Source organism: Xyrauchen texanus, chromosome 12, assembly GCF_025860055.1.
Source record: "Xyrauchen texanus isolate HMW12.3.18 chromosome 12, RBS_HiC_50CHRs, whole genome shotgun sequence".
Lineage (NCBI taxonomy): Eukaryota > Metazoa > Chordata > Actinopteri > Cypriniformes > Catostomidae > Xyrauchen > Xyrauchen texanus.
Window position 1 is genome coordinate 7,723,097 of NC_068287.1, and position 16,023 is coordinate 7,739,119.

Below are 16,023 nucleotides of genomic sequence, written 5' to 3' on the forward strand. Positions count from 1 at the left end.
GCAAAGCGGCCGAAAGTGGGTTTGTGGAGACATCAGCTGGGATGCATGCAGAAGGCATGAAAAAAATACAAAACAAATATAACATTATAATATTAAATAACATAAATTATACTAAATTATAATAATAACAATTACAAAATTATTTTATTTATGTAAAACAGAAAGTTGGAATAAAACTGTGCACAGTACAACTACTATATACAGTATCATACTGCAAAAATAATAAGAGCTATATATGGTAGTATGCTATTCTGAACATAGCCAAGACTTTCCAGTAATGTCCCTCAGTCAAACACTGCGTCCGCACATCCATGCTTCCCTACTATATAGTATGCCAAAAACAGTATGCCAATGGAGTAGTAAGTCCGAATCCACAGTATTCATAAAACAGTAGGCGTAAATTCCTGGACGACCTGCTATTTCAGACAAAATCCTGAAGTGTGGATCGACTGGACACTTTAATATCCCATAATCCCTCCGTAGTTTAAGAGACGTCCCATTCGCTGGATTTAAAAGAACAACAGTGAACCGTGAGTTGGATGGCTCTTTTCAATTATAAGTGCTAATATTGCCAAGAAATTAGTTCCTTGTGCTTAAATGGTGCTTATAGAGTCTATTTTGGCAAACTTGCCACATTCTTGCCAGAAACTCATTATTTTCACATGCAAATGAGCTTGCTATTCGCCACAAATGTTTAATAGAAGTTTGCAGCCTTTCACCGGTTGCCATGAACCTGCAGCAAACCTTTGGCAACAATGGTCAAATTTGCCACAAATCTCATTTGCATGTGAAAATAATGAGTGGCGAATTTGTGGAACTCTCGATTTTTGTACGTTGTTAGCATGTCATATATTTGGGTCACGGGACAATACACATCCCCAGATGAAGTATGTATGGAATCATACTACTCACATGCCAAAGAACATACTGTTTTACCAACCAAGAAGTGTGTCCTTCATCAAACACAGTACATACTCTGACAGTACATGGATGTCTAATCAGGGAAGTCTATGGGCAAGGCACCTTACTCACAGTAATGCCATCTTTGATTTTTGTCAGGAATGAAAACGAGGCTGTAAGAGACTTACCGTCTCTTCAATTACATGCACTGTATAAAGCTATTAAAAAGCCTCTAGATCACATCTGATTTTCCACAAATCATGTCAAGTTTTTTGTCAACTAAAGTTCTTAGGAAGATTTTTTTTAATGATTCATAAGCAGAACAGTACAGAAACACTTTAAACAACTGTTCAAAGATGACCCTGTTGTGTGCGAATAAGCTCTATCCATTGTTCCTCGGTGTTCTGCGCTGCTGCCATCTACTGGCAAAGTCACACCATCGCAACTACACGATTTGCGCACTAGGACCCTGAAACCACACAGACAGTCAGACACACAGACAGCAGTAAATATCAAAAATGGCAGACAGAGACACATCTGCTGATCCTCACAAACGTACTATTTATCACGAGCTGCTCAGGTAACTCTCGTAACACATTCTGTGTATCACGCTCATGATAGATTTAGTAATGTTAGTTTATCGATACGCTTGTGATGTCCAGTAACACGACAGTATTCCTGTTAAAGCCTTATAATGCTGCACGTGCGGTTAGCAAGCACAACAAACCTAGAATGTTTCATCCCCCTTTTCAATAAAATCTGTCATAATGACATTATAATACTTCCAGGGCTCATCAAGGACAAGTTAGTGTGCTCTGTTTTTTTTTTTAAACACTTTATCATTTGTTTTGGTAGCTTTGTCAGTAGGAGAATGTCAACTCAGTCACCACGATAAAATTAGTAATAATATTAGTATGTTACAAACAGTACTTGAAAACTTAAGACACGCTTACAATGTCGGAATGTCTTCATATAAAACGCCAAACCGAGTAACATTTATTTTAAGAAAGAAAGCTCAAGCACACTTCTTGGTTTCATATATTACATGTATGGGTCATTGACTATTAAGGTTGTTCTGGTGATGAAAATTACAGGTTAAGTTTGTAGAAATGTCATCTGTGTGTCCATATTAGTTTCACAGATCTTTTAAAAACCATTTGTAGCATTTTCTAAAAATAAAAAAATATATAAGGATTTATTTAAAACATGTCATGTCTTATATACGTCAAGTAAAATGTATTGAAATATTTCCTTTAATCTTGAATACCTTGAGTATATGCAACTTAATATTACATTTTAAAAAAAGCAATTTTTCAAGGTAAGACATATTTTTTACAAATATTTCGATTTTTTGAATCAGGAATATCAAGAAGTGTTCTTGGGGTTACACCAAATTACTTTTTATATAATTGTCAAAATATGGATAATTAAAAATGTATCACAAAATAATGATAAATATTTGTATTAGTCTTGAGGGTGTAAAGTTCTCCTCATTTTTTTCCCTATTGACATAAAAATGGCTAATTAAAGTACATGTTGTTTACACCACCTGACTTTGATTTGGTGGACAAATGTTTTTTTTTTTTAAACTAAATTGTTTGACAGCTTATTTATTAAATAATAATAAAATATTACTCTGCACTACGTATGGCAATATGGTTATTATTAAAAAAAAATTATTAACCGTCTCAGATGGTTACATCACGTAGACATTTTTTACTTTAAGACCCATCAAAAAGACTTAATACTCCATAATTAAACAAAATGTTCATAATTTTTTTTGTGTGAATTGCATTTAAAAAAAATAAATAATTGTATTTAATAGATCTGGACAATAAATTGTGTCATGTCATTGACCCATATAATATTTTAAAAAATTGGAATGTATTTAAATATAAAATATTTGTAAACAACCCGCTGTCATTGCTTTGCATGCAGTCCATCAGAGCTGTTTCAGACGAGATCCCGAAGCCATAAGATCCCATTGAAGGGCCAGAAAGACTTTATTCCCAGTGGATCAGAGCAGCAGAGAGCACAACTACAGCAGAGTCTGGACGAGCACTGGACACTGCTGGCAGAGGAGCGAGTCGAGAGACTGTAAGTGATGATTGCCTGAAAACATTTCACAACAATACATGAAAACCTCTCGGGCTGGGTGGTATGACGGTGTATGCAGAGGTAAAAATATGTTTACTGGTAGAAATTTTGCTATACCGCATATACTGAGGTAGATAAATCTACACAGCTATCGGTGGGCTGGTCTGTTTTACAATTTATTTACATATGAGAGCAATGAAGAAACGTGTCCCGCACAAGTCAGCATGAAGCATATAGTAGTTATGTTTTTGTTTTATGGTTGTAGGGCTTTGAATGTGCCATGTGGTCACAATGTGGATGTTCTTTACTTTTCTTATGTGTCTGTACAGAGGGAATCTAGTAAAAGCTGTGTGGATCCCTGAGGAACGATTAGTAGAATTGCAGTCACCAGCAGTGAGTTCAACATCAAACATCAAGTGAATGAATCTCTCATTTATTAATAGTCACCTTTAAGTATCATAGGTAATGTGTTTTTCAGGGGAAGTTTTGGCAGACGATGGGTTTTTCAGACAGAGGCAAACAGTACTTGTGTCCAGAAGAGGCTCTTTACCTTATGGAATGTGTAAGTGGACATTTTTCCCCTCATAATTAGAGATGCACTTATGTATCGGATTCGGACATCAATATTTTGTACTGAGTTACTGTAGACTTTGTCAATTCAAACCAGTCTGGCCAGTCTCTGTTGAACTCTCTCATCAACAAGGCATTTACATCTGCAGAACTGCCCCTCACTAGATGTTTTTTGTTTTTGGCACCATTCGGAGTAAATTCTTTAGAGTTTTGGTGGCACGAGGGGGACTACACAATATTAGCCAGGTGGTTTTAATGTTGTGGCTTATTAGTGTATATATAAATAATATATTATTTATTTTCATATTATTGAAAATTAGCCTCTCATTGGATTGCAGTCCACAGCAATGAATTTTGCAATTTAATTCGTCAATCTGTCTGAGATAGATTTAATAAAAGGTCTTTTCTAAGGACACATCAATGTACACATGCATCAGATGGATGCTTCTGAAGCATCTCACTTTGGTTGTGTCGCGTCATAAACACAGCATTTTTAGGTCACTGTGTCAAGTTAACAGTTTGAGATCCCTGCATTCAGGGCCGGCTCTAGCTATAGGCAGAATAGGCAATTGCCTAGGGCCTTCTCATTGTAGGGGGGCCTCCAAAAGAAATGTGAACTTGATTAGCCATGACTGTGCATGATCCATTTAATTTCTAGTGCTTGGAAAATACACAAATGATGCCTATTATCAGCATTGCAACAAATTACATGTAAAATGAGTCTGATGTCTACTTGGCTATTGGGAAATCTCCAGGGCTCAAAATGTTGCACATGGTCATGGATGCGTTTTCATGGTCAAGGTAATGTTCCCGATGCGCTGTGCGTGCAGCCATGCTCAAGAGATGCGAACCACAATTTTATCTGTTGCACACAAGATAATGAGCAGCAGAAGAGGCTATCAAATAAAGAGCAAGATATTGTTCTGTTTGCCCGCAGTTCTGTGAGTATCTAGATGTTTGACTTGATGCTTTTGACTCTTTTGAAACGCTGAATTCAGAATGTTTTTAGAGAAACACCATGCGATGCATTCCTCTAAAAGGCTATTCATTTTAATAGTCGATGGATAAGTGGATAAATGTCAAGCAAACCTGAGTTTGGTTTGTTGTCTGTACAGCTGCACATTGCCAGCACAGATGGTGTGTCGCTTACTGTTTCCTGCTGAAACCAGATGGTTCATCAAACCTGAATTTCTCCCAAAGTAGGAAATAGGAATATTCCTTATTACGGTCTAGGGACATGATTAATTGCGTTGATAGCATGTCATTTTTTTATATAATTAATCACACTTAATGAATGCATTAAATCGAATGCCCCTTATTATACTAGGAAAAACTCAAATATATGTTAAACAAGAAATAGTCTAAATTGAAAGAACAAATTGAAAATAAATTTAAATAAAAAATGTAAAAAAGAAAATACAACACTGCTTGTCAGCTGTTAGGTGTCTTTTTTCTTTTTTGTATCAGACAAAAATTTCCAAATTGGTGCATTCCTACACTTAATCGTATATTAGGTGTTGTGAGACATCTGTACAAAAATGTCGGCACTCTTCTGTATCTTTGTAATGTTTTCTTGTTACAGGGCAATATACAGGTGTTTTACCGGGATCTTCCTCTGTCCATTCAGGAGGGCTATGAATGCTTTCTTTCTTGTGACACCGTCACTCTTCACCAGTATCAGGTTTGTTTCAAGCATCTGTTCAACAGTCACCTCAATAAGTCAATACGTTTTACACAAAGCACTTTTATACAAACAAAAATGATTTATACACATGAGATGAAGACCAACTTCATGCATCAACACCAATAATAGTCAGCATAAAGTCTAAATCCACTGGGATGAATAAGAGCAAAACATAAACAACTTTAGGCCTTTAAACCTTTATTAGTGTAATTTGTCTTCCTCAACATAGGTTTTTGGACATTTGAAAAGGCTTGGGTATGTTGTGAACAGATTTGACCCCAGGTAAAAACCATGTACTTACAATCGTTATGACTATTTGTGTCTGTTTGACTGCGTGTATACAAACTGTGCTATGAGATTGTTTCGATACAATTTCCATCTTTCACACAGTTCAGTCCCATCCCGTTATGAGAGACAGCTGAACCTGCCAGCATCATGTGACAAACACAGACAGCAGCTGAAAAGGAAGCGCTGTCAGAGTCCTGTCTCCAGGTACACAAATGCACTCATAGTCTTTATTATTATCGTTAATGTGACTTTAATTCTCATCTCACCGATTTTGCTATATCGGGTATATCAAAATATGTAAATATCCATGTGCGCAGAGTGGGCTTATCTATCAGTGGACAGGGCTTCATGTGAGACTTGAATTGAAGAAACATGAACAGGGTTTTTCCAGAACTGAAAAATGTTCAAATTGAATGACCTTCATTGTGCGTTTGATGCTTTTAAAGCACTAAATCTTATCTGACATGCATATGTTTCACGTGACTCTGGCGCCAAAGTGTGCAGCCTGAAGTCTTTTTAGGTATGATGCAACAAGCTTTGCACACCTGGATTTGGGGATTTTCTGCCATCCTTCACTGTAGATCCTCTCAAGCTCTATCAGGATGTATGGGGGCCATTTTCAGGTCTCTCCAGAGAGGCTCGATTGAGTTCAAGTCCAGGCTCTGGCTGGGCCACTCAAGGCGTTGTCTTGGCTGTGTGCTTGGCGTCATTGTCCCGTTGAAAGGTAAACCTTTGGCCCAATCTGAGGTCCTGAGTGCTCTAGACTAAGGATATCTCAGTATTATGCTGTGTCCAGCTTTCCTTCAACCCTGACCAGTCCCCCAGTCCCTGCCGCTGAAAAACACCCCCATCGCATGATGTTACCACCACCATGCTTCACCGTTGGGATGCTAATGCACAGGTGATGAGCGGTGCCTGGTTTCCTCTAGACATGATGCTTGGAATTGAGGCCAAACAGTTCAATGTTCTTTTCATCAGAGCAGAGAATCTTGTTTCTCACAGTCTGAGAGTCCTTTAGGTGCTTTCATGTGTCTTGCACTGAGGAGAGGCTTCCGTCTGACCACTCTGCCATAAAGCCCAGAACTGTGGAGTGTTGTAGTGATGGTTGTCCTTCTGCATGATCTCTGGAGCTCAACCAGAGTGACCATTGGGTCCTTGGTCATCTCTCTTACTAAGGACCCCCCGACTGCTCAGTTTGGCCAGGCGGGCAGCTCTAGGAAGAGTCCTGTTTGTTCCAAACTTCCATTTAAGAATTATGGATGCCACTGTGCTCTTTGGAAACCTTCAATGCAGCCAAAATGTTTTGTAGCCTTCCCCAGATCTGTGCCTCAATACAGTCCTGTCTCTGAGCTATGCAGGCTGTTCCTTTGACCTCATGGCTTGGTTTTTACTCTGATATGCATTTTCAGCTGTGAGACATTATATAGACAGGTGTGTGACCTTCAAAATCATGTCCAATCAATGGAATTTGCCACAGGTGGTCTCCAATAAAAGTATAGAAACATCTCAAAGATGATCCAGAGAAATGGGATGCACCTGAGGTAAATTTCAAGTGTCATAGCAATGGGTCTCAATACTTATGTGATAAAAATGTTTTTTGCGTTGTTATTATGGAGAATGGAGTGTATATTTATGTAAAAAAAATATATATAATAATTTAAAGCATTTTATCACAAGGCTGCAAGAACAAAATGTGAAACAAATGAAGGGGTCTGAATACTTTATGAATGCTCTGTATTTATTTATTTACTTTGACATTGTTTGTCTTGTTCCAAACAAAGAGGAAGTAGTTTTAATTTATAAAGTATTTAATTAACTGACTGGAGTTCCAAAAATAGGCAATATTTTATATATATATATAAATAAACCAATTTTTACAAATTTTCCAGAAAACCTTTACTATATTGTGATATATATCGGTATCGAGATATAAATTTACTCTTATCGTGATATAAGATTTTGGTCATATCACCCACCCCTACCATCATGTTGTTCGAAGCCCATATTTTTCTTTCTTTCGTGGAACACAAAAGAAGTTTTAAAGAAACCTCGCACAGCTATTTTCCAAACAGTGGCCGTTTATATTGACTTACGGCTGTTAGCTCCAAAAAATCATAACAGAGTAGTTCATACGACTTCCGCTATAATTCAAGTCAAGCCATACAATAGTTTTGTGTGATTTGAAAAATCAAAGTCGTTATTCACTGATAATATTCCCCTCTACTGAAGCTCTCAAATCGAATCCATGTTCACGTTTACATTCAGAAGTAGCATGTCAATGTGCCATGGCAGGTTTTACATCATTGACGGCAAAACAGCATTTTTTTTTGCATTTTGTCATTACCAAACGCAATGCGCCACATCAAATATGCAGAGTGGATAATGAGATTTGAGAGCTGCAGTGAAGGGAAATATTTTCAGTGAATAACGGCCTGCATTTCAGACTGTCTCCACACAAAGCAATTGAATGGCTTCAGAAGAGAAGTATGGAATACTTTATGCAGGGTTTTTCCTTGGTCAAAAATGGTCTTCAGCCTTTTTTTTTACATAATTGCGATTAATATTTAAGATATATGGTTGCATTTCATGTTTGTAATGAATATTATTTATTTGTGATCATCTGAGCATCTAGAAACTAGAGGTTTTGTACATCAAGGTGCTGTGGAAAATCAAGCTAATTAACACCTTATTTCTATTGGGCTAGTTATAATATTCATGAGTAAACCACTTTACTAATTTGGGACTGTGCTTCTATAGTGAAAATGTCCTACTTAATATTGTTTACCTTTTACTATACTCTTAATAATTAAGGAATACATTTTATTCTGATATTTCTGCAGTCTAACCAGGCCGGTTTGTTTCCTAATATCAAACATCATTAGAACAGGAAATGTATTACAATATTACAATGACTTATAATATATTATTAATAAAGGTTCAGACATTTATTCTACATTGTACTTGACATTGTGTGTACCATAGTTTATTGTTTAACTGTTGCATTTATAATGCCATAATCACAGGAAAGACCATGAGTGGCTCTGCAATTCAGTGGTTAGTTAGGTAGTTAGTCTTTCTTTAATAAATTGTTATTTGTTATGAAAAATAATAGACTACACTTTGCGCTCCATTTTCTCCCATTCAAATGAATCTGAATACAGGAGACCAGAAACGCAAGCCCATGTGAAGACATTTTTAGTGATGCACCGAAATGAAAATTCTGGAACGAAACCGAAACGACAGATGTAGCCTCAAGTGAAGAACAAAGTTTTGCAGGGCTAAACCTATTTTAATGTAATTAAAATAAACGTTCGCGTGATATGAGCGTGAAGCGATTGTCTGTGCAACTGCTTTCGGGTCCTTGGATAACATATAACGTGCGAGTAAGGGCAGCTGGTGGACTTTCTGGTGCCCCCCTAGGGAGTTGGGGCATTGGTGCTTTACGCAGACTGCGTAGTATGCGTATAAGGAGCGGCGGTACTGCTTTGAAGTATTTCCACACCGCTGACATCGGCCTTTGCTTGGTAGTGCCGTGATAATGGCTAGATCGATCGAGAGTGAAACCTGAGCAATGAGGGGCGGGGAGGCATATATTTTCCTATACTTTTGGCCAAAACAAAAATGTTTATTTTCGGCCAAACATTTTCAGGGGCCGAAATTTCGGTGCATCCCTAGAAATGTTGCATTCCGCTGTGTACAAAATGACAGCTTTGTGAACTCACCTGCAAATTTGTTTGACGAGAATATGTGCAACCAAAAGATGGAAACGTCGCTAGGCAAGATGTTTAACATTAAAATGTAATCAGAATCTAATAGTGCTGCGCTGCTCACCATGTGCTGCTTTAAACTGCTAGAGGGCGCTTCATGATCACACACCGCTGAATGAAGCTCTGAATGGAGACTGTTTCAAAACACGCAGCCTTTTTTGCTTTTGTAATCATCATAGGTCACATCGCGATTTCATTCTTAATTCAATCAATCGTGCAGCCTTAATGGATACCGTACCGATGTTTCAAAGGTCAAAGTCTACAGATTTAGAGCATTTTGAATGGTTTTCCCCTCATCATGAACCATAAGTTCCACTTTTAGAACAGTCACGTCAGCAACACCGGATTTTCCTTATTGCTGTACAAAAATGAAATATTTCTGAAAATATTTTCTGATGTGTGCCAACCCTTCAACATTATATGGCTATTATTATTATTTCTGGATTGAGTATTTCAATTCACAGTTTTTTATTAATTGTTATTGTTATTCTTTAAAAATCAATGACAGCTCTAAGTAAACAATGCTGGCAAGTGACCATGGTATAAGCGGGACAATCCACAGCTATGTATGCGTTAAACCATTTGAATGCACATTGCTTTACGTTGGGTGGTTCTTCGCCTCTACGTCATGCTTTAAAATCATTTAACACACCTAGCCATGGATTATCTCTTTTACTTAAACCCAGACATAAGGGTGAATAAATATGACAGAATTTTATTTGAACTATTCCTGTAATACATCTCAATAATGTGGCTGCAGTGAAAAAGGTAGCATGTCGTCAGTGGAGAAGACAACAACTGAACACCAGAATAATGAGCAGTTTGATACAACTCCAGAGCAGCATCAAGAGGAGCCCATGCAGTCTGCTCAAAATCCAGCTCCACATGAAACCTCTGAAAGGACATGGTGGATGGAAGGGGACATTCAGTCTCCACCTTCTCAAGCCCAAACCTCAGCTCGTCGCTGGGACTTCAGCTCCATCTCTTTCCCAGACCTGGGCTCTTCTAGGAGCTGCTCGGTCCACCTGGCCTCTCCAGACCCGAGCCTGCTGCCAGGAGCTCTTGAGGTGGGCGAGTGTGATGTGGCTCCGTGGCTGAGGAGGCTCAACATGAAGGAGGAGAGGCTGTCACGCCGAGACATAGAACGGCAGAGAGCGCGAGATCGATACCACAGGGATATTAACAGTGACCGAGAGGTGCAGCGCTGCAGGAACTGGGTGGAGTATTCTCAGCTGCTGGAGAAGAGGAGGAGTAAGCAGCAGAGAGAACGACCTGCCCACCTGTGGGAGAGGGAGGTGACGCCTCTAACTCAGCCTGGACAGTGCAACTCACACCGTAAGAACATATCTATAATAGTTTATCTAACGTATTTATTTTTCCAAAGGACATGTATTTTATACCTTTAATGTTTTAGTAAAGTAATGTTTTTCCTTTTATGTGCAGGTGAACTGCTGGATCAGATTAGCGTTATCAAGACTTCCAGCTGGCTTGAGTGTGTTTCCATGTGTATATCGCCAATCACTACTGTGCTTTCATCTGTTGACTTTTTAATCTTGTGTCACATTGAAAATTCTGTCATCATTTACTCACCCTCATGTTCTTCCAAACACGTGTGACTGGCTTTCTTCTGTGGAGCACAAATAAAATGTGGCGCCTTTAGCTGTTTTTTTGTGTCACAGACATGAAGAACAAATGACGTTTGGTGTCATTGACATCATATTAATATGCCATATTTAATTTTAGAGCTATGGTGTAAGGGAAAATTGTTGACTACTCAATTGATCTCTAAAACGTGTGTAATTGATTTCACAAAACTTGGTGATCATATAGAATTCATGTAGACCTGATTATTTCTAGTATCTACTGTAGATGCAAGTAGACTTTTTAAATGTTGTTGTTTCAAATTAATAATTTGAATTGAATGGACTCAAATTTACGTCATCCAATAACACAACTTAAATAATGAAGATTATAACTTATTCTCTGTCTATCATTAAATAAACGTATTTCTTCACAGAAATGCAGACACCTGTACTTCAGTTGGACATGCCGTTTGAGAACTGCGATAATATTAACAGATTTAACACAAATTACCCTAATGGTGACATCACAAAAAACAACTATTTGCAACGAAACAACATAAATAATACTACAAAAGAGCTAAAACCTCTATGAATTAATAATGACAACTATTTAAATGCATTCACAAGTTCTCTTTGACTAAGGAATCATAATTAAATATTTTAAGCACAAGGCATTATGGGTATTCCCCATAGCCTCCATTTTGTACTCAATAGTCTGCTAAATGACTAAATGTAAGTAGTTACAGTATTTACACTTAAAATCTGAAGTCTATGGATTTTTAAGAAATATAAGTTCAAGGAACTTATTTGAGTTATGAGCTCAAAACTGGACATTTCAAGTAATGTTTAATTAAGACAACTTGATATTTCCAGTTATGACAACATTAGAGATTACAGTATATTAAAAAACAAAATCACCTTTTGTGTTGTACTGAAGAAAGTCATACAGGTTTGGAATGATATAAGGGTGAGCAAATGATGGAAGAACTTTCATTTTTTGGGATTTAATTGCTGTCAGAATAACTTGACCTTTCTCTCAAAATTCTCGCTTAAATTGCCCAATCTCTGGGTTCTGTTTCCTCAGAATGTCTCCGTCAGACCTGTGGAAGATTCATTTCAATGTTTACCAACCAGACACAGTAGCAGAGTTTAAAAAGAGCAACCCTGGCAAGCCCTACACCCACATGTGTGTTTGCAGGTAAACACACTGACACAATACGTTGAAATTAAAGAGTGTGTTGGTGGATTACTTGCATTATGATTTAGTTAATTTTTTATTTGATTTCTTTATTTCATTTTTGATGACATTAATAACACTGTTTAAATTATTAATATTAATAATCAGTATCAATTTATTTTGCAGTGTCTTAAACATATAAAACGTTACTGAAATGAATTACTATAGTAATAACTACAGTATAACAGTGTTACATGCAGCTACACAAAACATTTAGTACTTACTAATCTAGAATACACAGTAATACAGACAGTATAATTCATTTAGTCTAACTGTTGGGTGTTCATGTCAAGCAACATGATGCATTAATAGAATGTTAAAACAGTTTTAAATGCTCCACATGCGATCAGAATTTAGAGTCTGATCTTGACACAGCAATGCTAATGTCTGTCTTTGTCTCTTTACAGTTTTGATGGCCCTGTGCCAGATCTACATGTCATGAAGCAGCTGTCCTTTCAAAGTGGAGATGTATCAGTGACTTTTGCTGTGGTGGACCATGGAGACATCTCCTTTTACTGCTTCAAGGAATTTAAACTGCCCACTGATGTGTATTGAAGGATGGTTTCTAAAGCAGCAAAGTTGAAATGCAGTCTTTGGGACTGAATATATATATATATATATATATATATATATATATATATATATATATATATATATATATATATATATATATATATATACATATCTCAGATGAACTGTACCTGATCAAATAAATGTGTATCTCAGGGTATTATCTGAATTTTAACGGAGGAGTGATGTAATCTGTCATGTTCTAGTTATGCCAATAGTACTAACACCAGCATTTATATCATCATACATATTATTTTTTGTGACCAGGGTTTATAATTCATCCAGTAAAGCCAGACTGTGTACAGATACCATCTCTACAGGTTAAATTAATGCTTTATTAAACTGCAGCTTTCAAGGAGCATCTTGGTATTCCCAAAAAAGGAGTTTTGTTTCTATGGACATATGTGTACTCCATATTGGAAGTACTGTCTGCCATCCTGTACGTTCAAATGGTTAAAGTTTGGTACTGGATTGTAATAAACACTGGACAGTTCACCCAAAATTGAAAATTCTCTCATCATTTACTCACCCTCATGCCATCCCAGATGTGTATCACTTTCTTTCTTCACCTGAACACAGATGATGATTTTTAGAAGAATGTCTCAGCACTGTCGGTTCATACAATGCAAGTGAATCCAAAAAGCACATAAAGGAAACAGATAAGTAATCCATATGACTCCAGTGGTTAAATCTGTCTTCATAAGTGATATGATAGGTGTGGTGAAAACAGATCAACTTTTTTACTCTCAATTCTCCTCCCTGCCCAGTAGGAGGTGATATACACAAAGAATGGAAATCGCCAAAACAAAAGTATGTGGAAGTGAAAATGTATAGTAAAAAAGGACTTAAATATTGATGTATTTCTCACCCACACTTTTATTGCTTCTGAAGAATTAGATTAAATCAGTGGAGTTTTATGGATTACTTTTATGCTGCCTTTATATGCTTTTAGGAACTTCAAAGTACTGGCTACTATTGACTTTCATTGTATGGACCTATGGAGTTATTAGCTTTTAATGTAAATATGGAGATCCAAATGTTTTTTTTTCCATTCCCACCCAAAATAAATGTATTCATACATTTTTAGTTTAAAACTTAAACTCAAAGTAAGCGCTATATTGCAAAAAAACGTTTAAATCAAATCACTTTATTGTCGCTCAACCATATACACAAGTGCAACAGTGGGTGAAAGTCTTGTGTGCACTTCTGAGCAACATAGCAGTCATGACAGTGACGAGACATATACCAATTTACTATAAACATTAGATTTACATATCATTAGATTGTCATGAAGTCGGCTGGTGCGGGTCCTGATGCTGCCTGATGGTAGCAGTGTGAGCAGCCCATGACTTGGGTGGCTGGAGTCTCTGATGATCCTCCGAGCTTTTTTCACACACCGTCTGTTTTATATATCCTGGAGGGAGGGGAGCTCACCTCCGATGATGTGTCTGGCAGTTCGCACCACCCTTTGCAGGTCTTTGCGGTTGTGGACGATGCTATTGCCGTACCAGGCGGTGATGCAGCCAGTCAGGATGCTCTCTACAGTGCTGTACACACAAATGTACAGTTTATATATATATATATATATATATATATATATATATATATAATCCTACAGTATCTCACAAAAGTGAGTACACCCCTCACATTTTTGTAAATATTTGATTATATCTTTTCATATGACAACACTGAAGAAATGACACTTTGCTACAATGTAATGTAGTGAGTGTATACAGCTTGTATAACAGTGTAAATCTGCTGTCCCCTCAAAATAACTCAACACACAAAAGTTTTAGTTTTGGGGGTTACCATTATGAAGAGTAGAAGATGTATTTAGCTTGAGAATGGGCTGTGTAAATGTAAATTACTAAGTGTTTTTCACACACGTTTTTGCTTCACCAATAATGTCTTTGAGAGTACTAAGAAACAAGAAATATTAAAAAATTGTCTAGATGTGTGAAGACACTTTGAATGCTGCAGAAACCCTTCTTCATCTTGGCTGGAGGGACAGGCTCTATCACGTCTTTGAGTAAAAGGGTCGTGATCTCCGCACGTAGGGTGCTGGCATCTTCGCCGTGCACCGAGGTACAGCGGATGCTACCGAAAGGGGGCGGGGGCCTGGCAAACTAAATGACGAATCGGATGGTCCTGGCCAACCAGTGTGACGGGTTGTGAAGTGAGAGCCACATGTCCAAGCTCCGCACGAGGGGCACCAAGGGGACGATAGTTTTTTACGCACCTGGCGAGGCTTCGTAGCAGAGCGGAGCAGGTAGCGTCGGGAGGCAAAAGCGCGTCCCGAGGCTTTGGTGCTGAGAGAAGACTTGAAGCACTTACCTTGCTCCGCACACCCGGCAGGGGGCGGGTTAGTGACAGAGGAGGAGGTCTCGTGTAGGCGTCCTCTAGACTCGTCAGAAACGGCCGGCCGGGGGGCAGCAGTTGTCAGTCTGGAGGCGAGAATTCTGCGTCCGGCGTACCGGGACTGCTGGAGTATGGCACCGGGTTGCCATGAGAATGGCTGTGATCGGTTCTCCCTCCTCCTCGAACTGCTTTACAACAACATTTGCGGGCCAGGTGACCCAAGGAAAGAGGAAATGCCTGACATTTGGAAGCCACATGGGGACGCTCTCAGTGAGCAGACGGAGCCCGGTCCGCGCTGGTGCTGCGGTGGGGCATGATGTGGGAAATAGCCTCCGTCTGCTTTTTCACTGCTGAGAACTTCTGGGCAAAGTCCTCAGCAGTGTCGCCGAATAGACCGAACTGGGAGACGGGGCTTTAAGAGAGCGTGCTTTCCATTAAGCCATCTTGCACAATTTCTTGCGATTTTGCCATCTCCCACTTTTATTACGGCATATCCTGAGACCAGCTTGTGCTTTACGCCTAAGCAGTCTTCATGAGCCTTGAATATGAAACAATTTTGATGCAGACTAGTCTCGTATTTATAATGTTTCAGAAAATTAGCAATTTACTAATTCAAGAATTCAGGTTTATTGAACGTGGCATCAGAAGTCAGTGGAAAATCAAAAGATTAAAAAAATTCTAGTTCTGGTCCTTGAATCTAATTGGACATGAGGCATTCCAAGAGTACTGATACACAGTAGGAGAACTGTACTGCGACACTTTACTTACACTTGCATTTACATTACACTACAGCTGAGGAATAGAGTTAAACTAACAGCTTCAGCATTACTGTTCATAACTGCTTGAGTGTTGCGTCAGGCTCAGGTAATCACACATGTTCTGTCTCTCTCTCTCTCTCACTCTCTTTCTCTCACACACACACGTCCTTGTCACTCCAATGACTTGTTTGCAACAACCCAAGCCATCATT

The 16,023-nt window shown here is 38.2% G+C and overlaps 1 protein-coding gene across 2 annotated transcripts; it reads left to right on the plus strand.

The window, feature by feature from the left end:
* Positions 1-1,380: 1,380 nt before the first annotated feature.
* On the plus strand, positions 1,381-12,751 carry tsen54 (TSEN54 tRNA splicing endonuclease subunit). 2 transcript variants are annotated; one of them, XM_052139034.1, is made up of 11 exons: positions 1,381-1,480; positions 2,839-2,997; positions 3,327-3,390; positions 3,476-3,559; positions 5,150-5,248; positions 5,481-5,533; positions 5,642-5,743; positions 10,067-10,641; positions 10,750-10,810; positions 11,974-12,087; positions 12,534-12,751. In XM_052139034.1, the coding sequence occupies exons 1-11, from the start codon at positions 1,419-1,421 to the stop codon at positions 12,679-12,681; spliced, it is 1,521 nt and encodes a 506-aa protein (XP_051994994.1). In that variant the 5' UTR covers positions 1,381-1,418; the 3' UTR covers positions 12,682-12,751. The 2 variants fall into 2 exon arrangements, with proteins under 2 accessions (XP_051994994.1, XP_051994996.1); XM_052139036.1 differs by having other exon boundaries at positions 10,750-10,798.
* Positions 12,752-16,023: the final 3,272 nt, after the last annotated feature.

Bases quoted from the DNA above. Each gene is read 5' to 3' on its own strand.
- tsen54 (XM_052139034.1), top strand. From the start codon at position 1,419: ATGGCAGACAGAGACACATCTGCTGATCCTCACAAACGTACTATTTAT. The intron at 5,249-5,480 runs GTTTGTTTCAAG...TCCTCAACATAG, and splicing joins TCACTCTTCACCAGTATCAG to GTTTTTGGACATTTGAAAAG. The intron at 12,088-12,533 runs GTAAACACACTG...GTCTCTTTACAG, and splicing joins ACCCACATGTGTGTTTGCAG to TTTTGATGGCCCTGTGCCAG.